This window comes from Zonotrichia albicollis, chromosome 18, assembly GCF_047830755.1.
Source record: "Zonotrichia albicollis isolate bZonAlb1 chromosome 18, bZonAlb1.hap1, whole genome shotgun sequence".
NCBI lineage: Eukaryota > Metazoa > Chordata > Aves > Passeriformes > Passerellidae > Zonotrichia > Zonotrichia albicollis.
The window spans coordinates 10,365,705-10,393,348 of record NC_133836.1 but is presented as its reverse complement, the minus strand read 5'-3'; the positions used below and the strand labels follow the sequence as shown (position 1 = coordinate 10,393,348).

Below are 27,644 nucleotides of genomic sequence, written 5' to 3'. Positions count from 1 at the left end.
AGCCAGCAACCCACAGGCACCAGAACAGCCGCGCTGCACACAGCTGGGATGCTCCTGCTCCTTGCCAACAGAGGGAGGTGTTCCAGAGCGCTGCCGTGGCGGTCTGGGGGCCAGCTAGCCCAGCAGGGGCAGCACAGGCGATCCAGCCACTTACAAAAAGGGACGCTGCAGGCTGATTTAGCTCCTGCACCCTCTGAGCTGCAACCCTCTCCTGCTCCTCCTCTTGTCCTTTCCCCTAAGAAGCTGGACTAGTGGAGTCCTGGCCCACCTGCTTGTTGAAGGGATGATCAGAGGAATCCTTTCTAGCAGAGCACAGAGGGGTAAAGGTGTCTGTCCCTCTCCTCGGGGCATTTTGGCAAGCCCAAGGACAGAGCTGAGAAAGGGGGATTTGTGGTATGGGGGAGCAGAACTGCACAGATCTGTAAGGAGGATGGGCAAAATAAAGAGCCAAAGCAGTGGGAGAATCCCAAAAGGAGAACCAGAGAATTACAGGACTGGAGATGCAAAAAGAGACCTTGGAACAGGAAAGGAGAGGGAGTGACCAGAGGAGTGGCTTAGGGAAGAAGCCCAGGCAGGCTGTAACGGGGATGGTCAGGAAAGCAGGGCTGTGTGTCTGGAATAGCAAAGGAAGAAAAATAGACAAATAGGGCAGACCTAGTGTTTGCATTTGGCTCCCTGAAGTCCTCTCCTCCTCACTGTGACTCACACCAGCACCAGGGATGGCACAAACACGGCTCACAGAATGCTCCTAAATGCCCCCAGTCCAGCCGTGGGCAGCTCTGCCTTCAGCATCTCCTGCCCTGCTCCCAAGCTCCCGGCAGCATTTCCCAACACCAGCGCTTTGTCAGAGCTGCTGTGGAGAGCAGGAAAAGCCACTCCAGAGGCATCTCCTGCCATGGCACCCCAAAGTGCCGCCCAGGCTGGCTCTGGCGCTGGTGGCACTCACTTGGCGATGGCCTCGTCGCGGTCCCTGATGGCCTGCAGGAGCCGTTCGCTCGCCTCCTTGTCCTCGGCAGCGCCGCGCAGCCGGTCCCGCTCCTCCTTCAGCGTCGTCATCTCCACACTCAGCAGCGTCACCTGCGGGCACAGGGAGGCTGTGAAACCCAGGGCTGCTCGGGAAAACGCACAAGTGTGTGTGTGGGGAAAGCCACATGGGCCAACCTGCAGGTTGAGAGATCCCCTGGTGATAGAAAAGGCTGTGTCTGCTGAGTGGGGCTGTTAGTGCTGGTGCCACCCTCCCTGAAAGGTGCTGAGTGACTCTGGGATGCTCCACTGGGCAAGATGTGCCACCAGGGTGGCCTCAGTAACGTGCAGAAACAGCACTGAAAGCTGGGCAGGGCAGGACCCACCTGTGACTTTGCTGAGATTATGGCATCAGTGCTAAAATGTCCCTCTCCAAGCAATTTGTACACATCCCTTGAGTCTGCTTGTTATAATTCTGATCTTTTCCAGGGTTAAATTATTGCTAACATAATTTACCAGCAAATAATATTTTTTGAACGGATCCTTACATCTTCTGTCATATGAAGCTGTAGACAAAGGATGTGAAAATTCTCTTTCATGCCATGGAAGGTGTTACTGGCACATCTTACAATTTTAATTAGACTTTAAAATATGTCTGGAGTCTTTAATAGTCTGAGAAATGATCTATGGTTTTGGTCCTGTGCAGAGTGAGTTAATAGGGTGTGAAATCATGCAAGGATTGCATTAGCACAGCTTCACAGTATTTCATACACATTTAATTTCTTTGTCTAGGGCACACACATGCTCTGTTACACTACTCCACCACCTGGAAACCCTTCCAGCGTTTGACCCACCTCCTGCCTCTAAATGCAGCTCAGTAGTGCTTGAATCTTCAAAGAAATCTTTAAATAGAGGGCAGACAGGCAAAAAGGGCTGATCACATCCAGGGCGTGGGAGGATCTGCTGTTAGTGAGGCACGGCTGGGCCGGGGGGAGGAGGGTGTGACTGCACCCTGTCTGTGCAGAGACTCCCCAGGGGACAGGGAAGCTGTGCTCTCCCTCAGCCCCACATGGGGAGCACCACAAAGCAAGGATGTCTCACAGAGCCGTGGTGATGGGGTGATGTCAAAGGTGCTGAGCACTTCTACAGAAATCTCAGGAGACAGAGGATCCAGAGGCCCAAAACATGATGTTTGGGGATAGGTTTGGGATTTTATCTGGTTCTGTCTGGGCTTCAGGTAAGAATGGAAGGAAACAAACAGGCAGAAGGTGTGAAATAGCTTCTCAGTGTAGAGAGAGAAGGAGATGGCTCCTGTTTCCACCTGCTCACTGTGCTCTTGGGCAGGAGCAATGAATGTGTGTGATGCCACAAGATCCTAAAAGCCATTTAGAAGCAGCTCCCCTTTGATTGTATCAATATCAGTGCCAGAACAGAGGGATGAGGAGGCAGCAGAACACTGCTTCCCCCGGGTGGACCAGATTTCCACATGCATCAATTTTCTGTAGCACTGAACAGAAGACAATGTTGCCTCTTAAAGAGGTGGTGAGAGTAATTATTAACCTGCAGCAAGTGTGAGGCTGGATAACAGGCAAAAGCTGTGGGAGACATGTACTGGCTGTGGGAGGCTGGAGTTCCTCTCTGAGAGTAATGGCTGCTGCATTTGTAGCTGTGCCTCATCTTTCCCCACATCACACAGAGGTGTGAGAAGGAAACAGAACAGCAGTCCTCCCTGTGCTTGCTAAATAGTAAGAGCCTTGGCAGCTGGGGACCTCTAAAAGCAGACCCAGAGTTCCAGACCTGCAATCCAGGGCTGGTCTTCTGTCCCTCCTGGCTGGAGAGTTTGGGGAGATCAGACAAGCCTCAAATCTCTGAATAAGTGTCTAAAGGTCTCTGTCAGCACTGCCAGGTTGCAGAGGTTGAGCCCTTGTCTTCTCCATCTCAGGTGTGTTTAAGGACAAGAGAATCTGTGTGGGGTGCACAAGACTGCAGCAGCACAGCCAGGGCAGTGTCTCACTGGGGGCAGAAGGCTGGACCTTCACAAGTGTCTCTTGTGGTGCCCACGCTGCTGAGAGGAGCAGTCCTAGGGAAAGGACAGGCTCCAGGGCTGCTCCCCTCCCACACTCTGCCCTGATCAGCTGCTGTGGCAGCAGGACATTTCCCACCCTTGCACACACACAGCCACCACTGCCGGGGTATTTAATGATGCTCTCACTCTCTTCCCTTTGGTGGGAGCTCCCACAGCCCTACACAAGGCTGTCACACCCCAGGTTGTGCTGACTTTCTGAGCAGGTTTGTGTTTTCCTATTTACTATCCAAAGGGTGATACAGCACTGCTGGGAAGACCAGCCAAGGACATGAATCCCATTCCATGCTCCAGTGCAGTTGCTGCTGCTTCTGCTGCAGCCTCCAGATCCCCTCCAGCATCTGGAGTCTTGTCCCACAGAGCCAAGGACTGCCAAGCACCTCTTTTTATGCCTGTGTCCCTTTCCTGCTCTTGGCACAGGGCTCGTACACAGATGATGCAGGGTGGGGGTGCAATGGGATTCTGTGCTTGGGTGTGGAGCTGGTGTTGGGGTGGACCATTCCTTGCTGTTGAGGTTGCCTCAGCTGGTCCCTGGGGTGCTGCCTGGAGCCAGCCTGGCCACAATTAGGATTCTCTGGGAGTGCTTTTCTGAGGGTTTGTGATGCTGCTGTGGAAGAGGTCAAGCCCAGCTCCATGCAAAGCAGAGCAGCACATTTATATCCATTGAATGGTGCACATACCCCTCACAAGGGCTCAGTGCAGCAATTCAGGTCAGCCTGGATACCTTCAGGTTTCCAGTACCCCATATCAAGAAGCCTCATACTTTGAGGTCTTTTGCTGAGAAGAATTTCAGTAACAGAGACTGGGAGAAAAAAAAAAGTGGACTGGGAGAAAGGCCTATAGGAAGTCTGGCTGCTTGAGATGATGCTTCAGATGGGCCCCAGGCAATTTGTCAGAAATTTTCATCCTGAATGCTTAAATCCTCTGCATTTGGTTTAACAAACCTCCCTCATCCAACCATTTTGTCCTAAATCCTCCTGGGTTATTGATCATGTTGGTCTCTTTGATGGGAGGTGTGTCTTGGAGGATGAACACTGCTGTTACAAGACCACATATAAAGTGTTTGGGAGTTGCTAACCTGGCTGTGCAGTCGCTGCAGCTCCTCCAAACTCTGCCTCAGTTTCCCCCGTTCTCCCTCCATTAACTCCCTCAGGGCTCGTGAATCCTCACTGGTTCTCCTGATCTGCTCCTCTAAGGTGTCGTCGTCGCTTCGCCGAGAGCTCTGAGAGCGGGAGAGAAATCTCTTGCTCAGATTTCACTTTAAAAAAGGCAATTGTATTAATTTGGTACCAGTTTGGGATGAGGGTGCTACACAATGAAAAAGAAAATGTGAATGTGACTTTGGCAGAGCTTTTTGTTTCCATACACCTCCACAACTAAGGGTGCTCAACCAAGGGTAGTGCTTCCACACATGATGCAAAGAGCATGCAGAGCTTGGCATAAACCAAATTTACAGAGACCTACTGCCCATTTGGTAGCCCACATGGCTACAGTCTCTGTTTGTGAACCTTTTACAAGACTCTCTTGTGTTTTATTTAACAAATACAACTTCATCTCTATACTCTGCCTATAGGTACTCAAGTGAGGAGGGTGAGTACTCCTTCACAGCACCCTGCAGGGGTTACACTGTTTTCCTCACCACAACACCCCAAATAAGCACTAATGGCAATACAACCCACTTGTAGGGAATGGGACCAGGCCTGATTTGAGCCACAACAAAAAGTGAGGTGTTTTCTTGTAATTCTGCACTTCTGTGGATGCTGAGTGGTCCCTCCGTGCCACCCCCTCTGCCCAGCAGCCTGGGGACCACATCCTACAGACATCATCTTGTGCCAGCAAAACCCTTAACCTGCCATGAATTTGAGTTTGGCAGCTCCTGCCAAGACATTTCTACCAATGACAATTCACAAGGACAGAACCTCCTGACATAGGGGTTATGATGTTTTTATGGTACTATTGCTAATAAAGCAAGGTTAGGAAAATCCCAAAGGAAAGAACTGAACTGTGATGTGTAAGACAACCTGCAATATATCCACGCTGAAACTCTAACTTACTGAAAATCTCAAAGTAAGCTTACTTTTATTAATTTTCCAGAATGACTCCCAGGCCAATGACAGCTGTATGAGCTTGAAACTTTAAGTGGTCTGAGCACTTCAGGGTGAAACCCCATGTGCTTGCCTCTTGGCTGACCATGTGAGACACAAAGAGTGGGCTGTGCCCTGTGCCACAGAGAGACACCAGGGCCTTCAGGATCCAGCAGCACCTGCAGCAAGCTCTGGGCTAGGGGACATGCCCAAGGCAAGGCCTCTCAGTGCCACCACCTTACCGTGGAGTCTGCCCCGTCCAGCACGTTCTGGATGAGCCTCTTGAGCTCGCTGAGCGCGGCGCGCAGGCTCCCGGCGGGCACGTCTTTGGCTGAGGAGGTTTCTGAGGACTCGTCCATGGAGGAGTCGGTGGACACGGCCGAGTCGGCGCTGTCGTTGCCCCGCAGGTGGGAGCAGAGGTACCTCACCTGGCAGTAAGCCTCCCACAGCTGCAGCCTCAGCTGCAACAACAGAGCCTGCCATTAGCCTGGGCCGTCAGCGCCATGCACAGCCTCCCTCCATGGCCAAGTGCTGTCACAGACATCTTTCATGAAAAATCCTTTCCTTGGGATCTTTTCTCCTGAGAAGCTGAGAGGCCTCAGGAACAAAATGTAAACAATGGTTATCTGCTGCTGTGGAATGCAACAGGTGCATCTGTGATTGGTCTCATGTGGTTGTTTCTAATTAATGGCCAATCACAGTCAGCTGGCTCAGACTCTCTGTCTGACACACAAGCCTTTGTTATCATTCCTTCTTTTTCTATTCTTAGCCAGCCTTCTGATAAAATCCTTTCTTCTATTCTTTTAGTATAGTTTTAATATAATATATATAAAAAATAATAAATCAAGGCTTCTGAAACATGGAGTCAGATCCTCATCTCTTCCCTCATCCTCAGACCCCTGTGAACACGGTCACAAAGTGCAGTGTGGGATTGCCAGCCCTCACAAATATTTGCCATGTTGATTTAGAAATGGATGCAGAGATTTACTTTCATATGGTCAAAGGGTGTTGATGCCACACCCCAATCCCAATTTCCAGCTCCAAATCCAGATCAAATGCATTGAACTCCCTTTTGCTCTGGGACTGTCACAGAGGCCCGTGGGCTTTCCCAGAGGCTGGAGGGCAAATACCTGTTCTCGTTCTTGCTCCAGCTCCTCTGCCTCCATGCTCTGCTCTATCTCAGAGAGCAGGGATGTGCTGGTTGTGTTGAGGTTTTGGAGACTTTTCTCCTCGCTGAGTTCCTCCACCTTGCCCTGCAGCTGCCGGTAGGACAGCCTCACCTCCTGGAGCTCCAGCTGGCTTTGGTGCAGCTTGGGAACAAAATCAAGGAAACAGAAAAATATTAATGGAGGCAATATGGACTGGATCAATCTCGGTTTGTGAGGGAGCTGGGAGGGAGGAATGAGTGACACAAAACAGGGTTTCCAGCCAGGAGGAAAGTACTCTTGGCTGGTATTGCTGTTTATTGGAGCTTAATAATCTCCAAGTGTCATTAGACACTGTTTAGAATCCAGAATATCCAGAAAGATAAAAATAGCAGATTAATCAGCACTAAAATGGAGAACATTGTGAAGAAGTTGGGACTCAGGTAAAGAAATTTGCTGAAAACAAAACAGCAGGAAGTGGATCCAAAGAGAAAGTGCTATATACATTTTTTTAAAAATAAAATTACAAATATACTTTTAGGAAAAAAATATTCAGGGTTGTTTTGCAGAGCTGAGCATCCAGTGCTTGGTAAACCACAGAAGTGAAATGGAAAAACCTTGCTCTGCCCTAAGCCCAAGAGATGCCAAGCTTGTTTTCTGGGGAGTGACATTTGGTGATTCATGGCTGTGAACACCATGGAGATTGTTGGGAAGCCACCTGAGCACTGGGATCTAAGAGGCCAGTGACTGCCCTCTGGAACAGCAGAGATCAAGAGGGGCTTCTCTGGATCTAGAGATGCCCCCTTTGAAACCAATTCTACTTTTTAAGAATTAAATAAAATGAACTCTAAGCAGAGTCCTCTGATTCTTTTTGCATTTACCTCATTTCCCCAGTACCCTGCCTCACTTCCTTGCTCAGATCTCCCTCCTAAGCTGCTCTTTGCTGTCAAGATGCCTCATTGATGTTCCTGTTACCTGTCTTCACGGGGAACACCCAGGACCTTGCTTGCTGCCATTCACTCCTCTAGTTATCCTGTCTCCCAGTTTGTGGCCATTTTTACCCCAAATCATGACTTTTACTGCATCTCCCCGTCTCCTCCCAGTCTCACTGCTGCCTCCTCACCTGCAGGTCCTTGTCATGGCTTTGTCTCTCCAGGATGAGGACTCGGTCCTGCAGCTCCTCCACGGTTCCCTGGAGCAGGTCGTTCTCCTCCATCATGGCACTGAGGCGATGCTCCAGCTCCCGCTTCCTGTCCGTCAGCATCTTGATCTGCAGGGCAAAGAGAGGCCCTGTCAGACTTTGCAGGGAGCAGAGAGGAGAGACACCACATCCCCAGGAGAGCAATGAAACAGCAAAAGGCAGAAGGATGTACACAGATGTTCTGTACCTGCATGAGAGAAACTACCTCTGTGTGTGGTTTAAAGCTTAGGAAAGCTCTGAAAGGAAACAACTCCTTCCCCAGGCTGCAGGGCCTGCTCCAAAGGGGCTGGGTGTGCACTGGCAGGAATATGCAAGGATATTCCTTGAAATCAGTATTAAGTGGAGACAACCCCTGCCCACCCCTTGAACCTTAATATTCAAAAGACTGGGAAGAACTGGTTACTTTTTTGGCTGGTCCTGATGGTGGCATCTTCTCCTCTATGGGTGCTGGAGATCACAGGGTGAGCCAGCAGGATCCAGAGTGAGCCTGTGGGATCCTGCTGCCTGCAGGGCTGTGCCACAGCACTGCCCATTGCTGTTCTTAATTGGTGTGTGTTCATCAGGTCCCCATCAGGGATTTTTCTGTCTTTTCAATTGTGTAGACTCCTTTCTGTGCCATGCTTATTTTTAGCCTCCCAGTGATCGGTTGCCTTTAAAATTGGTTCATTTCTTTTAATTGTCAAGGGCAGTGATTTCAGGCAAGGGACAGTTTGCCAAACAAACCCTCCGTGACTCAGTTAGCTGGGAACAGTGCAAGGGATGAATCAGCACTAGCCAAGGTCACTTCTTCTGTTTAACCAAGAAGAAGGAGCTTTTTCCCACATTAGTACACACAGGATCTCTGGGGTCTGTCCACCAGTCCAGTATAACCCTAAATATTCCTCATGGCCTCCTTTCAGTTAATGGAGTGTAGAGAAATTCAGCAAATTCCCACTGTTTTCTTGGCCTCTTTGGGACCTTGTCTCTTTGCTGCTTTCCAGGTTGCTGGAAAGATCTGGCTGCACAAAGGAGTACCAGCCAAGTACATGGACTTGCTATTTCTGCAGAGTAAAGGCTGCTGGAGGTATTGGAAAGCTGCTCTGAGGTGACTAATGGTTTCTGAGATGTCTCTGCCCACCACCACCATGATTTGCGTGGGTTGGAGAAAGAAAAATAAGAGGTTTAATGGAGAGATTGTGTTAAGATTTCATATTTAGTGGGCAGACCAGTAATGAACATGCTGTAAATAACAATACAACATAAAAAACACTGCTCTGCCATGAGCTCTGGATCAGGGAAAGGCACAGGGGGAAAGGGTTTGGAAAGCAAGACACAGGAAGGAGGTGAGAAGACAAGGTGTGGCATGCATGGTGACAGGCATGCATGGTGACAGCAATGTATGTGCAGGCAAACCCTTTCCAAGGCTCCATACTTACTTCAAGGACTTGCTGCTCCACACCAAGGGGAGGGGAAGAAAAGGCGAGGGACCAGCAAGGAGTAGGTGGGAGAGGGAGAAAAGAAATCGAGAGATTTTAGGAAAAGCTTTTCCAGACAGCTTTTAAATAAAAGAAATGGTTGGGTAGTAGAGTTGGACATCTTCTACCCATCTAGTTCCTCCTATGTGATCCCCAGTGACCCTGTCAGGGAAGGGGAAAGGAAGGAAGCTGTCTCATTCCTGTAAATGTACCTGAGTTAAAACAGGCAGGGGCTCCTTGCTTTCCCAAGTGCATGGCTCAGAGGCAAGAGAGGATTGCTGCTTTCTTTGCAAGCATGAGGAACAGAGGAAAAAAACCCTTGCAGACCTTCCCACCATTCCTACCAGAGTTTAGTCTGTATTGGGCAGCAGCCCTGTAGGAGCACAGCCATGGTTTGGCTCCTGGAAGATCCTTCTCATCCATTCATTTTGCAGGAATGCTGTGGCTGAGGCAGCACTGGAAGGTGCTGTGAGCCAGCCCAGCCAGAACACCATGGAGCAATCCTTGCTGGGGGAGTCCTTTGCCCCAGTGCTGCCATCCCTCTGGTGATGGGTTCCCTCCACTGGCTGACTGTGTTTGCCCAGCTCAGAGAGGGTCATGACACAACTCCAAGAGGCCTGGCTGCTTCCTGCAGGAGGGAGGCAGGTGACTCACCTCGGCCTGGAGGCTCTCCAGCCTCACGATGTGCTGGCTGCTGGAGGAATGCTTCTCCCGGAAGTCCTCCCGGAGCGTGTGGACCTGCAGGGAGAGCTGCCGCTCCACCTCCGACGCCTGCAGGGAGACACAGCTGGAGTTACCCCAAAAGCAGCCCTCTCCTCCTGCCCAGGGAAACCCACCCAGATACACCTCCTGCACAAGCCCAGTTTCAGCAGAAAATGAATTTTCTGAAAATCTCATCCTGGACAGACACTGGGGAGAGCTGCCATTTAAACCATGTTGATTTTTCCCTTGGGGCAGCCATGGACACAGCCCATAATTTTTTTCCACTGCAAAAAAACATGATGACTCCTGTGTCTTAAGGGAAATTCACTTAGCCTACCTGGGGTTGAGGAGAAGACCAGGAAACACTCCTATTAGATTTACACTCTCTAACCTCTGAACATCTCTGGCACAGCTCTAATATAACAAGTACTCTTTGCCTTTGATTCCCAGCTCCTGTCGAGGCCAGATGGAGAAACATCCACCGCACATGACTGTCAGTGAAGGATCCCTGGGCTTGTCCCTCTTTCCCATTTTGAAGCAGGGATGCCCCACTTATGCAGGGTGGTTTGAGGACAGCAGAAAGGTGATTCCTACCTGCAGGATCCAGGCTTGAGGCAGCCCTTACAAATGACAGCTTAGACATGTTAAGGACTCTCCAGGCAGCCTTATGGCTGATTTTTACATGTGAACACACTTGTTTAGGCTTGTGAGACAACATAAGGTTTTTATGACTAAATCCTAAAGAGACAGCAAAATGGATAGTTTTCTTTTAATTAGTTTCCATCAGGTTCCATTACACTTAGGCACAGAGCTCCAACTATGCCACATGGGCTGGGATTGAGCTGATTCCCCTCAAGAGGTGGCATTCCTGTCCTGCTTGAGGTGTGGCCAGTGGCAAAAGCCACAGTGCTTTAGACAGGGAGGTGAGATGGGAGGAGGGATTGGAGTCAGCAGCTTGGTGCAGGCTGGGGAATGCATCTTTAGGTCTGGCAAATGTGGGTCTGGATTTTCTCCAGGTGCTCTGACAGTGCTCAAGGCACAGCTTCACCAAAGGGTGCAATGACTCTGCTCTAGCAGCTTGTGACTGGAGCAATGAGCACACAGACCCAGCCTGAGCTGCCCACAAAGGCAACGCTGCTCCCTTTTAAAAATGGTCCCTAATTTTGCACAGTCTGCAGCAAAATATTCCAAGCCAGAAGCATGAAGTAAAAGGCTGTTCCAGCTCCATCAAGTGGAGGAAACTGGTGGCCTCAGCACTGTTTGCTTGGAGGGGCAGACAGAAGTGTGGCCACCATATCAGGCTCTGACCACTGGCTTCTGAAAAGAGAAATGGGTTCTAAATGAAAAGAAATAATCTTGTCTATCAATTGGTTTTAAGTTCCCTTCTTATACTGTTTTTTCACTCTTATTTAAAGCCCCATATCAGAACCTGTTGCAGATTGCCAAATGGATTTAATAAAGCTTCCTTGCTTGGGCTGGAAACACAGAATATAATGACAGCACAGCACTACAGGAAGGGGTGGTTATTTTTCTTCCCTTAAGCAACTATAGGTTGCAAAGCATCCTGAGCAGCTATTAATTGGTGACACTAAAGAAGATGGATGGATTGTGCTTTTTCTGAATGATTCACTTGCTTTTGTAATGACTGCTGAAACATCTTCACGCTGAAACACTCTGCAGGAGCTATCAAGGATGAAAAAGCACCAGATGAAAAGCACTGAAGGATTTTGCCTGCAAGATGCTGACCACACTCCCAAGGAGCACAAGTGGCCCCAGAGGAGATGACACACCAGTATTGGATAGCTCACTGTGTAACATAATTTATATGCTTGAAGAATTCTACATACAGAGAGTATATAAATGTACAACAGAGCAGTAAGGAAACAAGGCAGTATTAATGGCATTGTAAAAATCCCTGGTAGGAGAATATATAGTTGCTGTAACTCGTTCTGCTCCCCATGCCCAGACAGGAGCAGGTGAAGGGATGAGCTGCAAGGATGATTCAGATTGTGGAAAGTCTGTTATATGAAAGGAGTCTAAAAAAAGGATGGCTTGTTTTATCTCATGCAGTGAATGCTGAGAGAGGACTCCCTATAAATACATCACGGATGAGCACACAGGAGGGAGAAGCGCTATTTAAGCAGAAGCACAATTTTGGCAGAAAAGAAAGATGTGAATAAACCGGATAAGAGTATATTAAGGCTGGCAATAGGAAGATTTCTACATTTCCAAGGACCTGCTGTAGGACTCCTCTTCCTGCACCATTACAGTAGTAGAAATGGTGGCAAAAAAATTAACTTTGTAATGGAGCTGGGTCGCTTTATCATGCAGCTTCTTTCAGAGGGCTGCCGGTGACAGAAGGGAAATGAATTGACCTCAAAGGTCCTCTCCAGTACCAGGCTGCTTGCAGGACTATAAGACTTGTATTCACCAGCATTAAATCATCAGCTGGAATTTATCTACGTGCTGCCCAGCTCACAGGTTTACACATCTTATTGCCACAATTATAACCCACATGGAGGGAAAAATGGACTCAGTTACTGGTAGTATTTAGAGCCCTAAAGGCAGACAGGATGTCACAGTGTCACCTCAGTGAACACCACTTGCATCCTACCTCATGCAGTAGAGAAAAGTAAAAACAACACTTGCTTTAGGCTCACACAGTGTAGAAAATACTCTCTGACCAGCTGTTTAGCAGAAGTAAAGAGAAATTACTGTATTTGGTATTTCCCTCCACAGGCTAACTAGAAACAGTCTTCATCCAGTTTTTCTAGATATGAAACAGTCTTCTGAGCTGAGCTCTGGTCATGGAATCTTCCTTGTCATGCTACATTTGTTTCAGAGGTTATTAATGTTGCTGCCAAACTACCCTTTCTAATTGGTTGTAAAATAGAGATTTTAACATCATCTTGCATTAATTTATGAAAGCCACCTTGACAGTGTCCAGTATTGCTCAGGCTTTGTGGTGTATATTCAGACAGTGTCTGCTTCAGCTCTCAGCACTGCTGGTGGTGTGCACCTGCACAGGTGTGTTTTAAACCATGAGCTCCCCACTGATTACTTCTAACATGCTCTTTTTACTTAGTGGCATCAGTGAAGATGTAACCTTCCATCTCCATTTTCCTCTTTAATGCTCAATATGGCTTTTGCTGAATGGAAGTCAGTTTGTTCTGCCTCAGCCAGCCTGTAGGGCTTTCTCTCCTCCATCAGTGTTTCCTAAACATTAAAAGCTAAATCTTTTGCAGTTCTGTCAATCACTTAGCAATGCACTGATTTTCCTAGAGACAAGTAATATTCTTTGCAGAAAGGGAGACATATATTGCTCAACATCACAGCTTTGCTCTGTAGTTAAAAATGAATTAATTTCCTCAGTATGGGCAAATTGGCCAACGCAGCCGCCAGGCAAGATTTGAAACGTATCTGCAAAAGCATGGACATCAATTCACAATTAGATATATCCAATCAACTGTGAGATTTGTTTTCTGGTCTTCAGGCAAGGTTTCGATGAGATCTGGGCAGTGCAAGAAGAGCAGGAGGACATTTTGGCTTCTGCTCTAATTAAGGGCTTTTCATCATTGCAAACTTGATTAAGTTTCTCTCGTGAATAATTCCCAAGAGTTAAAATACACAAAGATCTACATGTGTATATCTCTGGCAGAAATAGATGCTTGCCAGTTACAAGAACTCCATGAGGTTTAACATCTGGAATGTAGGAGCAATAAATATATAAAACAAATATAAATAAATTGGACCACTGATGTTCCTGTGAAGGGGGGATCTTTGAGAAGTTAGGGATGGACTGTGACAAATTAATGGCCTGTAGGTTAGTCTTAGTCAGAGAAAACCTTCCTCTGGGGTAAGAGTTGATAAATAAAGCCAACTGATTACAAAATATCTAGCTGTAAGTCATGTCACAAAGAAAAGGAGAATGGAAAAAGTTTAATAGACTGTAGCTGGGGGGAGAAACCAATGTTTCCCTATGATTTACTTCTACAAACAAGATGATTAAGATTTAACAAAGGATATTGAAGATTTTCTTGCCTAAAATAGCTAAGAAAGAGAAGTTCTAATTAGTGCTAAATTTGTAACACTCAGGAGAGCGTGTTACCCCTTTTATTAATTTGCTAATAGCCGAGTTCAAGGGACTTCCAGTTCCCACTGTGGTCCCATTAACACTTCAAACCTCTAATTGCTGCCTCCCTGGGCTGCAGGTTCCTGGATTCCCAGCTCTTCTCTGGAAGGAAAATGTATTTGGCTACTAAAACATAACCAGAGCAGGAAACAACAACAACAACAAATTGCTTTAGATTAGTAATTTACAAAAAATTGTTAATCTGGTTTCAGGGGAAGTCCAAGAGGATTGGGATTGCTGTCTTGCCACTGCAGCCAGAATCCTGGTGCTGGAAGAAGCCTGATTTTCTGGGATACTTGATACAATAAATTGGGTTTCCCAGCCCTTGGCACATTGATACCATAAGTCACCATTAATATTTTGCACACCTGGAAGTTGCTCAGTTTGGGAATCGTTGAGAGATTTTTAGCAAAGCTTTGAATGCAGGTCAACTTGAAATTGTTATTTGAAACATTATCCAGGAAAAGTTCTTACATAATAGAGGTGCTTGCATTCACCACCTCTTGGGGCCTTCAGCTTGTATTTGCTGATTGATGTGCCCAGAGTGATTCCCTGTGGAATTCTCTGTGAAGAAAAGCAGTGGCACCCTGGTGGGCTGCCCAGATGCCCACCCAGCTGCTCTCAGCCCCCCTTCTTAACAATGGGGGAGAAAATAAGATATAAAAGCTTGTGGGCTGAGACAAAGACAGGGAGATTACACACTATTAGGGAATTTGAAGTTAAAACAGTGATCAGTAAAGTAAAAGGCAAAGCTCAGACCAGCCATTGCCTGGGACTGGATTAGCAATGGGGATTTCTGTGATGAGGGGGAGGATGGAACTGTACTGAGAGTGGGTATTGTCCACCCTGGTAGGGTTGTGATAGTGCTGTTTCCTTTGTGGTGTGAGGAGGTTTTTTTGGGGCCAATGTCAGCAGTGGAGCTGTGCAGGGTGTGTGGTGAGTGAAGATTTTAATGACCATTATGAAATCAGCATTTTGCTGAGACAAGGGGTGGAATTTATTTGCTGCAGGTGCCCAGGCTCTGCTGGGGGTCTGAGAGACCCTCTGGGGTGAGGCTGGGGCTGCCCCAGAGTGGACATGGTGAGTTCCATCCCAGGGTGGACATGGTGAGTTCCACCCCAGCCCCTCTGCGGGCAGGGCAGAGCCTGTCATTCACCACCTCTGGAAAAATGCACTCAGGAAAGGACAGAACCTTCTGCCCGTGACAGCTGAGGTAAAAAGTGTGTGAAACAGCAACAGCATCGTGAAGGAGGAGTAGGAGGGGATTTGGCTAGGCCTTCTCCAGAGACCTCTTCCTGCTTCTACCCATGCAGCACAGGACATAAGAGCTGGGAAGTGCTGGTGAGAACCAGCACTTTTATTTACAAAATGGCAAATAAAAGAATATTATTTTTGCACAAAATCAACCTCTCCAGAAAAAAGGAAAGCAGAGACCTTGATCCAAAGAATTGCCAAAGCAAGGAGACTCAGTAATGGAGGAAAGGCACAATTATTTTATAAGACACTCTTTTATAAGCATCATGCTGGGGACACATTAGTGATGGGAAAAGCCTCGTGGCTGCAGCATTAAACCTATTCTGAGAAGATTCTGTGAGACAAAGGGCAGCAGTGGCAGCTTATGCTAAGCTCTGCACTACTTCCACAGTTTTGGCATTTTGGAAATACAAGAATACAAGCTTTTATTGCCTGCATGAAAGTGAGAAATTTTTGCTGCAGATTTGTTCCCTTTCCCTTCTGTAGGACAAGTGGGAAATGCAGAATGTGTCCTTTGGCCTCACTCCTATATACCTGGGTTTTACCATAAAAAACCCCAAGAATGTGTTTCCTCTCAACAAGCCCTCGTTGTGCAGTGGGTGGCAATGGGTTAATGCAAATCAACTCTGAGGCTTCACACCTGAGAGGCAGAGACCCAACTGGCTGAAAGAGAGAGCAGGGAGCACCCGGGGCTTTGCATTTTGGGGTGGGGTGGTCTGGCACCTGCTTCTTGAGGTGGAGGTAAGAATGGAGATATTTAGTTCCTTGGTGGAAACATCTACAAACCTTGGCTCTTCTCAGGCTGAAGCTGGATTTCTTGTTTTTGGAAGGAAATGTGTTTGCATTGTATGACTCTGATTGCTTCCTATATTTCTGGTGACTGGAGAACTGTGTAAGTGCGGCTAGAGATGGAGAAAAACTACTGATGCTTTTTTTATTTTCAAGTGTCTTTGAAAAGTCCTTTTATCAAAGATGGTTGACTTTTGCTGCATCACTAAGCAAACTGTGAAAAACCAGATGGGGTTTTCCTGGCAATGTTCTTTTTTTTCCCTTCCTGTAAGGTTAGGTGATACATCAAAACCAGTGTGCAGGGCAAGCACCTGAATGCTTTGGGAAAGAGCTCAGGGGATGAATGCAAAATGGTGGCCTTCATCTTGTCTTTTAGTAAGTGTTCAGATAACTGATTGAGACCAAAAACCATTAGCTGGGCTAAATCAATTTACAGGATTAGGAACTGCAAGGGCAGTTGGGTGCCATATGGGGGTAACTCTACCTGGGTGTAACATTCCAGGTCTGTTATTTGAATGAAACAAAGAGCTTCACAAGTGGCTGTGGGCTGGTTTTAGGAGGTGCTTAAACACGAGCCTCCCTTTTTTTTTTTTTTTTTTTTTTTTTTTTTTGTGGTTTATTCTTGACCTAAACATTTGGCTCTTGTGGAGAAGAAAATAGAGTGTGTGGAAAAATGAGTCAGCCAGCTTCCTGTGGGAGGGACTGCAGGAGGCACGATGCTTTGAATGCTGCAATAAATTAGCACTGGAGATAATTCAGAGGACAAAGTGTGCCTGGAGGACACACCATGCTAAGCAGTGCACGAAGTGGCTCCTGCTCTGTGTGCAAATCCTGCTTTGCAGAAGAAGTGTGGGAGATGAGACAGCTCTGCACTGTGTCTGTTGTGGGGCTCTGCACAGAGAGTTGAACATGGGCTTGTTGGCAGCTGCTCGGCTCCTGGATGGGGAGAGGATGAGGGTAATGACATGTGACACCAGCAGGCTGGTCTGGTGCTGTGGGGATGCTGCACATCACCTGGAGGGAAGCATTTGTTACCTATTGCACATGGAAGCAGAAAGGCTGCGATAATCAAGTCTGGTGGAGCTGAGAAAAACCACCACATTAATTCACTGCAGCACAGCCTGGCCCTTGCTGCAAGGGGGTCTGGGAACCTTCAGGTTAAAAAGTCTGCCATTCCCCTTGTGCCTGTGCAAGAGCACAGTGCCTGGAGCTCTGTACTGGACTAGCAGAGGGAATGGTACATTTTGGAAGTGGACACTTCATGTTTTCCCTCAGTAAGCTCTGTGGTCTGCTCTCCAAGATAACTTCTAATGCATTTCTAATATTTAATTTCCACTGATAAGTTTTTTTCCCCCTGAAAAAGGCATATTTTATCTTGATAGACCATTTTGGCCATTACCTTTGATGTGGGCTTTTAATCCAGATTTGCTGGAGCTCAGTCTATCTTTGCTACATGAGCTAAAGGCTGAAAAATATTTCTTCCAGTAACTTCCTAGTGAGCTAAAAGCATGGGTCAGATGAGAGGACAAAGAAATACAAAATGCCTGACTAGTTTGGAAATAACTGAACTGGAAACACAAATACTTAACCTGGTCATTAAAACCTTTTGAAAAATTAAGAAGGTTACAATGGTGGAGACAAAGAAATGTAACATTCCCTCCTGCCTGAGAGGCTTTGTTGTCTTTACATGGTAGCCTGAAGTCAGGACAGGCAATCTCCATTCTGGAATTAATTCTTTTACAAAATCATTTTAGTCTTAAGACCTTAAACCTGGAGGTGTTCAAACCCAAATGGTTGTGCCTGGAAGAAAGAGACAATAATTAAGCTTCTTACAGTCTCTGGCTTTAAGCACTCTCTCCCCTTTATTTGAAGGCAAATTAACTGAGTTCTGCTGGGGATATCTAATACCTGATGGAAAGCTAACAGTTCAGTCTGCTTTTGAAATCTTCTACACTTAACATGTCTACACCATGTTAAGCTCACAATATACTGTTTTAGGATTTATTAGCAGTAAATGCAAGCCAGAAGTTTTCCAGTGTGTGTAGACTTGATGCTCAAACCTGAAGTAACAAACATGTCTGAATGCATGAAAATAGGGGTGACCATTCCCATATATATGAAATGAGTTAGTGCCAAAAATATGGAACAAAATTCAAGGAGTTGGTTTAAAATATATTAAACTCTCCCAGAAGGTCTTCAGACAGGAAGAGAGAAAACATTTTACCAAATGTATATTTAAATTTTATGGTAGATTGACCTGGACATGTTTGATTAGCTTTTAAATCCCTGCAAAGTTTGATTCCAAATAACTTCTGTCAGGCTGTTTCTTAAAAACGGTGCTCATGTGTGTTTGCTCATTTCCTTTAAAACTTGATAAACTTATTTCAAAAGTGAGAGGAAGAAGAGCTAAGAAGTGGTTTTTGGAGCTTGGCTTGACTAAAGCAAGATGTGCAGAAGGATGATTTCTCATAGGCAATACAGCAGAACTTGTGGCTGCTTTTTGTGGAAAAATAAGAAAACCCAAACTCTGTAGTGAATATTGGCCAGGATGAAAGCTACAGCTTCAAACTATTCCAATAAAGTTTCCTCTTCACTAAATGTTTTAACCACAGATAGGTGCAATAGGGTCACACGTGGAAAGTGAATGCCATGAAAATGAGAAAGTCCATCACAAAGATTTGGGAACTTTGTGATGGACTTGAAACCATGAAACTCACATTGCAGCACTCAAATAAAAAAGTACAAACCTATGCTCTTAAAGTATTGTTCTAGAGCTGTTAAGTAACATTTTACTTGAAAATATTTCTTGGTCAGCTAGTACTTGATCTGTCCTTCTAAACACAAAAGAACTGTGCTGAATACCTGCAGACAAAAAGCTTCTAGACAGACACCATTTAACTTAGCAGTGCTTCTTCCTGCACTCTGGCAGCCTCCAGCTATATCTGAATTGTTCTCCCTCTTGACAGCATGAAAAGATCTGTTCAGAGCATAAGGTCTTTGGAGCAGACTTTGAGCACAAGGCAGACCTTGCTCTTGGTGGTTGCTGACAAAAGATAATTACAATGTGTTAGTAATAACATCTGAGCACTTTGATCTGCTGAAGCTGAATCTATACTTAGTGCATTAACATGGGTAATAAGTATAGGAATTCTGTCTCCTTTTAGCCCTGTTTCCACCCAGGTTGAGCCTGGGGATGCAGGTGCAGCAGATGCTGGAACACAGTATGTTTACCTTCTGTGCAGTGCACAGATGTTAACACTGAGGGGATTAGGTCTTTAATTCCCAGAGCCTCAGGGCAGGGCTTGGCCTTCAGAGCAGTCAGCACCTCCCCAGCTGTACACAGGGGCAAATATGCAATAGTAATTTCTAGAGTGAGCCAGAGCCTGAATTCACAGCAGGTGTATTCAAAGCTGAAGATAATTTTCCAAACCACATCTGTAACCTAGCTTTTGGGAAGTTTCTCAGTACTTCTGCAAGTGGCCAGATCTTATTTATGTGATAATGATCTTAGGCATGTCTCTCTCTGGAGAGACTGCATGGCTGTAGCTGTGGCCAGTGTCTGGATGAGGGGAAGGTCTGGAAACATGGATCTCTCCTTGCAGCTTTGTCCTCCTACAATCTTGCTTTTAAAAAGCTCCTGCATGAATTTTATTGAAATAACAGGTTTTGGCAAACTTGCTGGCATTTTGGTACTTGAAGTCCTACAACAGGTTGTACTTAGAAATAAAAAATAATGCAAGTAGATGTGGAGAGGAAACGTAGCTGAAAAATGAGGTGGGTGCTGGACATGCTGTGGGATGGCATATAAAGGATACTCTACTCTGCCAAACCATACACAGGCAGGGGAATCATGATCAGGGACTGGAAAGAGCCCCTCTCTGTATGAGTGTCAGGGTTTAGTGTATGTGAGTATCACTAAAGGTAAAGTATGGATGATCCTGTATGGGGGAAGATGCTTCATCACCAATCCTTCATGTATTCAGCTATTTTTCTGATGGAAAACAAGTGCAGAGTTATTGGAGGAAGAAAAACCTGCTGCACCAACATCCCAACAGCTCTGTTAGAGTAACTGCCTGGGAGAGAGTCCACTGAAAATGTTACAAAAGCTGTGCTTGGCTGTGGGCAGCCAGTTTGGCACAAACATGTTAGACTCAGACTTGTACCTGTAGCCAAGGTTTTGCAAATCCAGGCCATGTGTCATTCAAGTCAAAGCCCTTTCCTGCACTGTCTAAGATGCTGCTTAGAGGGATAAGAGTCACTGAAGCTGTGGTTTTTTGGCACAGAGGCTGCTGCTTTTTGACAGCTGACTCCATGCAGACACAGCCAGCTCTCAGCAAGCCTGGGCTGAGCTGGAGCAGGTGCCAGGCAGGTCTGGACTGACCCACAGCCCTGGTGTGGGGCTGCCTGCAAACCTGTAAGCACTGCTCAAGGTCTTAGACTGCACAGACAGAATTAGGAGCCTGTCCTGTGTTTGATGCTGAAAAAAGATCTCTTTTCTCTGTGAAGGTTTCACAGCTGAGGCTTTGGTAAGAAGCATGCTTCCCTCCTTCACCAAAGCTTCCTGATGACACTCAGTGATTTGTCTTGGAGGGGCAGAGTTTGTAAACAAGGAGAGTTTCCCTACAGTTGCCCTTTAGGGAAAATATTGTTGCTTTTGGCTTTGATGCTTCTAAGCAGAAGTCAGTACAAACGACATGTACCCTGTGCATCTGCCTTTTGATCCTACCTAGGTCCAAAAAAGGGAACAGGAGACCAACTGTAAAGTGCAACAAGAAAAACACAACAAAAGTGGTGTGGTGGCTGTTTTTCAGCTTCAGAGACTCCCTGACAAGTTACTGTTGGGAATGTGCTTCATTTTCAAAGCCCTGTTTGAGCATGCTCATAATTTACCTGTGGCAACCTTAGTTGCTTCCCAGGTATGTTCATTTAGCACTTTATCTTCAGCAGAGAGGGCTGCCTTGCCTGAGTGTGTGTGGATTCTCCTGCACTTTATCGTGGGCTGATCTACTCCATCTCTTCTGCTACTACAGCAGGATTTTAAACTGGGATCTTCCCTAGCTTTGCTGCACATAAATGATTAACTTTCTCTTCCTCTTGCTGCCTGAAATCAAGAGTAATGTGACCAGTGACAGAAGAGACTGTGGTATTCAGCTCTCAGCAGTTTTTATTACTCCTGCTGCTGTAGCTGAATTTCTCTATGTGCACAAGCCAGTGGTAGCAGCACTAAATCTCCTGAGCCCCTGCTGTGTGCTGGAGTGTCTAAAATGGTGCTGCTTAGAGCTTCTGCCAGTACACAGACATGTGAGTGAGCTAGGAGGGCTTTCATCCTATCAGTGCTAAAAATCACCTGCCTTAAGCCACTGATCCCTTTCCCCCCTCCTTGCAAGTCTTGCATGCACTGAGGTGTGTGCTGGAGCTGGCAGATGGCTGGGGAGCAAACAGGTCCACATGAGCATGCAAAAAAATCAGGCTGCATCAGTGGTAACCAGCCTGTGCCATGACCTGGGTTTTCTTCTGCCTGTCACTGGCTTCCCCATCACCCCTTGGCTTGGCTGTTTGGTGACCCACCTCCTGGAAAGTTTTCACCCCTCCTCTCCCAGCTCTCTCTAGTTGATTAGTCTAAAAGATATCAGCCATGACACATTGTTGAATTCATTTTTAGACACAATGCTATGCCAGAGATTTGTTTGCTCAATTACAGAAATACTATTATTTCTGCTGCAGTATGTCTGGATTTGGTTTTGTTCCTGAGGCTGGTGCTGATTTCAGCCTCCTTTCCTTGGCTTTGCTTAAAGATATTTTTTGTTGTTCTGTTGAATTCGAGCAGATATCCCCAGTCTGGAAAGTTATAAAGCACTGAGTGGACTGAAGAAGGAACAAGTGGCTTAACCATGTCACTACTGCAGCACAGGTAGGCTTTTATCACTTAGATCTTCAGCTCTTATCACTTGTATCTAATACAGGGCTGCTCAGCTCCACACACAGGCACCCTCTGCATTTCCTATGTGGAGACAGGTCTCATGGCAGTGCCACACATGGCAAAAGCTGGCTTTGGGTGCCCAGGATGCCACATGAGACAAGGAACATCCTCCTCAGCAGACCCACATACCATGTGGAGTAGAGACAAGCTTCATGCAAGTGGAGCACGTGTTGAAGCTCCTTGACTTGATGTTTTGGTCATGTCTGCCTGAGCAGTGGGGTATGAAGGTGCAAACCAGAGCTGCTTGCTCAGAGGCACAAAGTCCCAGTACAACCCATGTCAGACAGTGTGTGCACACCAACTGATGACCTGAACCCTGGGTAGTTTTCAGAAATTAATAGGTTGAAGTGAAGCATAATTTTATTAAGCTCTTGCAGGGATTTGGAATTTCCCAGTGTGATCCCACTGACAGCAAGGGACGAAGGAGATAAAGATATTAGAGCCAAGTTTTCAGCACAAGCCTTCTCTCAAGTACTGATTCAAAATACAGCTTTACATGTCAAGCTGTGAAACACCAAGTATATCCAAGTCTCAAAATTATTTATTTAGAGGACAAGACAAATACTGCCAGTTAAAAAGCTCTCTATTGATTTCCACCCTTACTCAGGTTTGCTGAAAGGGTCTAGGATTTAATATTGTTTATGGCAACAATTAAACCTTACCAGGAAAGGAGTGTTTCGGCCAGGTCCCTTCACAGAGTCGGAATTTACACGAGGGTTATGAGGCTCACTGGGGCTAATCCCTGCCAGCATTATACATCATCTGACAGTTGCCAAGGAGACAAGGATAATCTGAGTGAAACAAGATATGTGAGAAGGGTATTTATGGACATTTGCCTAACGATGCTGGTGGAATGCACCAAGAAGTGATTATCTGAGTGCCTTTGAAGTACTACCTCTTCTGTGATGAATATGGAGACTGGTACACATGCAAAAAATGTCCCTGTGAAATTAAAGCAGCAACAGCTTGGCCTTGATTTTTTCCTTTTATCCTATGGTGGCCTCATCCAGTGCTGTGGGTGATGCCTTAAGATTTTAGCCTTTATATTTTTCAAATCCTGTACTGCATTAGTGCAGAACTCTAAACTCCATATAAAGTATTAATACTGTCTTCATATTTTGGTCAAACAAAACAATTCCTCTAATCCTAAAACTCAAGGACACCCTACAGCCTCAGGACCTGAAAAGTATAAACAAAAGTGAATTTGGGGGGAGCAAACTGGGGTTAAATTGCTTCATTACCTGAAGCTGAACCCTGATATACAAATGGACCAAACTTTGTGTGAAAAACTTGTGACCATCATCCATCTTGGATGTAGCCTCTGGGAGGCTTCTGACTGCCCAAGGTGTACCTATTGAAGGCCTTTAATAAACACCTGCTGTTATTCTCTTAATCTTGTCCAGCCTCTGTTCTGGGCAGTCACTCCAAGGCTTCATGGGGAGGGGCAGACAAAGCTTTTCCAGTGCTGTGAGTTCCCTGTCCAGCCACCTGCACTCTGTGGCATCAGCAGAGCATACACAAGGATAAACAGTGCAAAGAAGCCATTTCAGTCTGACAGAGGCTTAATGAGAACTGTCCACTCCACCATGAAATACTCACAGGTGCCTCAGGCCAAGTGGTGTGAGGGGAGGGAAGAGTGGAGGTGTGCAGGTACTCACAGGCTTGGAGGTGTGTGGGCTTGTTGATGGCTTTACAGCCAGCCAGCCCATTCCTCCCCCCTGCACGGTGAGCCCAGCTGCACCACAGACACCTGGCTGTGGGTGCTTGTGTCACATTCACCGAGCTGAGGGCAGGGTCTGCATCATGGCCTACTTGGTATGTGGGTCTAGAAAGGCGTTTTGGGCAATTATGCCACTTTTCCTGACCTGGGGTGCCTTATAGCTCTGCTTAGGGAGATTAAATAAGCCAGAGAGTTAATACCTTCATTTGAACAAGTTCATGCTTGGAAAGGCTTCTGCACTGTTGGTTTCACACAGCAAAATATTTCCTTGGCAGGGTGTTCCATGGCCATGAAAAGGGTCAGAGATTGTTGGAGGAGGCCCATGTCTGCAACCAGAAGCACTAAAATTGTGAATTGGAGCTGTCCCACACTGGGCAAATCTTCCCTTCCTGTGCTGAGGTGAGGCAGTGACATGCAGTGAGGGACAAAGCTGCCCATCTCCTTCCCTCTCCCCCACTTTGACCTTCTTAGACTCTGATACTGTCTCTTGATGGAGGATTAAGAAGGATGGGAAGGCAGAAGGAATTTCCCAAGTTTTGAACGCCTGATGCAAAGAACTCCTTTGAAAGGAGGGAGATGCTGAGAGCCAGCCTGCAGCTGATGGGCTGTGTCTCGTGATGGCAGAGTTAATCTGGGTAAGCAGAGATTAACTGAGCTGCTGGATTGGATAATGCCTGAACTGGTTTATTGCAGCTTCTGCTGATAAAGCAGCCCAAGCCTCAGAGACCCCTCCTTGTCTGCAGCTCTGCAGGGTGAGGGCCTGTGCCCATGGCAGCAGTGCCTCAGGCACAGGAAGGCCCCAGGAAGAGGTGGCATTAATGAAATCATCAATTTTATAAGCATTTGCCTGGATCCCCTAAAGGTTTAAATATTTATGAGTTAGACTTCACTAAGAATCTGGTCCCTTGTGCTAAAGTGGAGAGTGAAATAAAGGAGCAGCACAACATTTAGGGAGAATTTGTGCAGAAAGTGAAGTACAACATCCAGTAAAGCCTAGGAAAATAAATCTCTCTGGAACAGAGAAAAACCTACAGGAACAGTCTGAGTTGGCAAATCCCTGTGCAACTTCATAGCTGATCAATAGATGTTATTTAGACAAATATCACACTGCTACATTCTACCAACAATCTCTTTTAAACAAACATGGTCATTCCAGGCTTTCTCATTTGGCTTCTAAACATAAATCTGCTGAAAATATGACTCCCACAAAATCTGAGTCTATTCAAGCATTTTGAATAATGGCCTGTTTACTTGTGTTTTCACCCTTTCATTACTTTATGTCCATGTAGAGTTTCAATGCAAGTCAGTTCCAAAGCCTTTGAGACCACACCTTCCTTGTGAGCATTCCCTCAGGTTTCTCTGCCTCATTCTTGAGTATTCATTGAATAGCAAGAAAACATAACCTGATGTTAGTCAAACTCTTGCCTGCATAAAAGGGAAACCTCAGAAGGTCTGTTTCAGACTTAACTTTGCCTAGTTCTTCTCGTATCAGTGCAGAAATTGGCCAGCCCTCCATGACTGATGTCTGCTTGGCCACTTCCCAAAAGCTTCCTTTTTGATGGAGACCTTGTAGAGTTTCTGGGCCATCTCTCCTACTCAGCCAAACTTACAGCTGGTTTTTGGGGCTTTTTAAATATCCGTCTAATTTTTATCCTGCAATTTATACACGTGGCCATTTATGTAAGGGACATGGAGGATGAAGAAAGCCTATACTTGGTCAAGGAGTAATGTCTGAGCACTAGCATTACCCTGTCACGCTGTCAGTGTGGAGCACAGAGCACTAAATTCCTATTCCACGTCTTAAAAGCAAACAACAAGCCCCACCCCAGTTCATCCCCATTCTATAAGATCAAGAAAAGCTCAAACTCTTGTGTACTCTGCCTGAGTGGAGATTTTTCATTCACTCAGGTCTTGTTTATTGGTTTACATTGAAAAGTCTGTCAGTGCTTCAGTTTCCTGGTGTTAATAGAATTTATGCCAATCCCTTGCTAACCAAGTAAAGAAACAATGAGAACTCTTTAGGTACTTCTCCAAAAGGCCTTCTCTTGAAATTTGTGGGTGTTTTTGTCCTGAAAGACTTCACCTGTAAAAGCAATTGGGACTATGGATCTCTTCTGTAAATACAGACCCTTCCCTCCAGCAAGTCTTGAGGTTTGTACCTGTCTAATAGTCCTAGTGTGAGTGACAAATCTACACCTGAATTGTAAAAGACATCCATTTTCCTCGATTTGAGCTTGTAGACAGCCAAGTACAATGGGGCCTTGTTCAACAAGTAACCAGGAACAGCTCAGGCTAAATAGCTGCCAAATGGAACAGCTTTCTAAGAGCACCCCTGTCACTACAAAACTGTGCCAAGTCTGGAAGTGGGTTCAGGAACAGAGTTTAAAGGATGTAGAGAACAAAGCAATCACAAGGTTAAATTTCGTTATCTTGGTGCACTGAAGTGCAAAGGAACGGAAGGATTCCATTTAAAGGGCAAATCCAGTGAGCTGGATACTTTAGTTACCCAAACATCAGCAGGTCATGGAACTGTTCTGTGACAGCTCTGCAGCTATGACACATCTGCATTACTGTGCTAATCTTCATAGAGTCATAACCCAGCTGAAACTATCCAAGCAGTCCCTCAGTTTAAAAATGTTCTTTCCATGCTTCAACATCAGAACCTTCCAGGCAAGAATAGTTAGGAGAGGGAGAGAACAGTTAATGGAATTGTTCCCAACACTTCTGACCTCAGCAGTCCCCCCTCAAACACTGACAGGAATCCCATCCATGATGGAAATCTGTTGCAGGACTTGGCATCTACAGAACTGAGCCTCTGCAGAAGGATAACTACTGAGGTTGTGAGGCCAGCCTGTATCTCCCACAAATGAAATGCTTCCTTGAGCTGCTTATGAGCAGCCTTTTACTCCAGCTGCTCTGACATGCAGGTCCCTTGACTTACGTCAGTTGTTTTCTGTTGCACCCTTGCCTCTGGATCCTGTTGTGTCCCTGTCTGAGGTGGCATTTCCCATCCCTGTGGTGGTGCTGCCAAGCACGAGCCAGCTCTGCATTGCTTTGTGGCCACCAGAAGTCAACAAGAGTGTCTTGCTGATCCTGTATCTCCACTCAAAATAAACTGGGTTCTGCTAAATGCCATTCTAAACAAAATGTTGGTTAAGCTCTTGGCTGTTTAGGAAGAGGCCTCTGATTTCATGGGTAATCAGAGCACTCAATACAGCTGGCAAAACCCTCTCAGTGTAGAAGAGACTTCCCTCTTGAGCTATTGTCTACTAAATTGCATTTAGAAAAAGCAAGGCTGCTTGAAAAAACAAGACTTTCATTATAAGGTGTGCAAACTTTATAAGCCAGAGTGGGTCTTTAAAGATCAAATGCTTTTAATTGGTTTTTTCTTATGTAGCTATTTGCAAAGCTTTCAATCATGTTTGTCTCTGGTTCTAGCTAGTAATGCAGTGGCTGGATACAAACACCTTCTGTGTCCTACTTTCTAGAATCTCCTGGAGGAAGTGTTTACAGCAAGTGTGAATAAGCAGAAATATTTTGAAAAAATTTCTTCTGCCCATGTGTTCATACCTCTGAGCTACTGCATAATAAAACAATTCCAATAAACAACCTGGATGTAAACAGAATAGCCACTCAAAAATTTTAGTGCAGTGTAAGAAGGGAGGAAAGGACTCATTCAGAATTTTATCTTCGTACTCCAGGACAAGTTCAGCTTCAGTTTTATGTTGGATTCTGGCTTTCAGATGTTCACAGATTAGAGGTGCTGCTGATGTCTCAAGACAGAAGCCTTGCATGAACTTTTGAAATGTCTTCTAGGACCACTCGCCAGAGGAGAAAGCTGGGCTATGAGCTCAGCTGAAGTGCAGGAAGAACAGTGTATGGCTGACTACCCAGGGCTTCACACCTACGTGTATTTGTCCACTCATTCCTGCAGATGTGCTGCCCGGCGAAAGGGGGGTGGTGCGACAGGAGGAGTGGCTCTGTGATGGCTCCCGGGGCAGCCCGTGCTGCCTCATCCAGGCACGACAGCGTCGGAGGGTGGGAGATGAGCCGTGCACAGCCTGCAGGCTCAGTGCCTCGGGCAGACAATCATTTCCCTGGTGCCACGGCCGAGCTGGACTCCCGGGAGATGCTCTG

The 27,644-nt window shown here is 46.2% G+C and overlaps 1 protein-coding gene across 3 annotated transcripts in view; it reads right to left on the bottom strand.

The window, feature by feature from the left end:
- Positions 1-27,644, bottom strand: part of BICDL1 (BICD family like cargo adaptor 1) — a 50,874-nt gene that overhangs the window by 10,330 nt on the left and 12,900 nt on the right. For 2 of the 3 annotated variants that reach the window (XR_012583056.1, XM_005493458.4), the window contains exons 3-9: positions 9,585-9,701; positions 8,892-8,903; positions 7,399-7,545; positions 6,261-6,440; positions 5,373-5,591; positions 4,125-4,268; positions 947-1,077 (exon numbers count right to left, since the gene is read on the bottom strand). Coding sequence is in view for 2 of the 3 variants with exons in the window: in XM_005493458.4 (XP_005493515.3) it covers positions 947-1,077; positions 4,125-4,268; positions 5,373-5,591; positions 6,261-6,440; positions 7,399-7,545; positions 8,892-8,903; positions 9,585-9,701 (950 nt within the window). In the remaining variant the exon portion in view is untranslated. The remainder of the gene's footprint in view (positions 1-946; positions 1,078-4,124; positions 4,269-5,372; positions 5,592-6,260; positions 6,441-7,398; positions 7,546-8,891; positions 8,904-9,584; positions 9,702-27,644) is intronic. The other variant, XM_014271619.3, reaches the window with a different exon arrangement.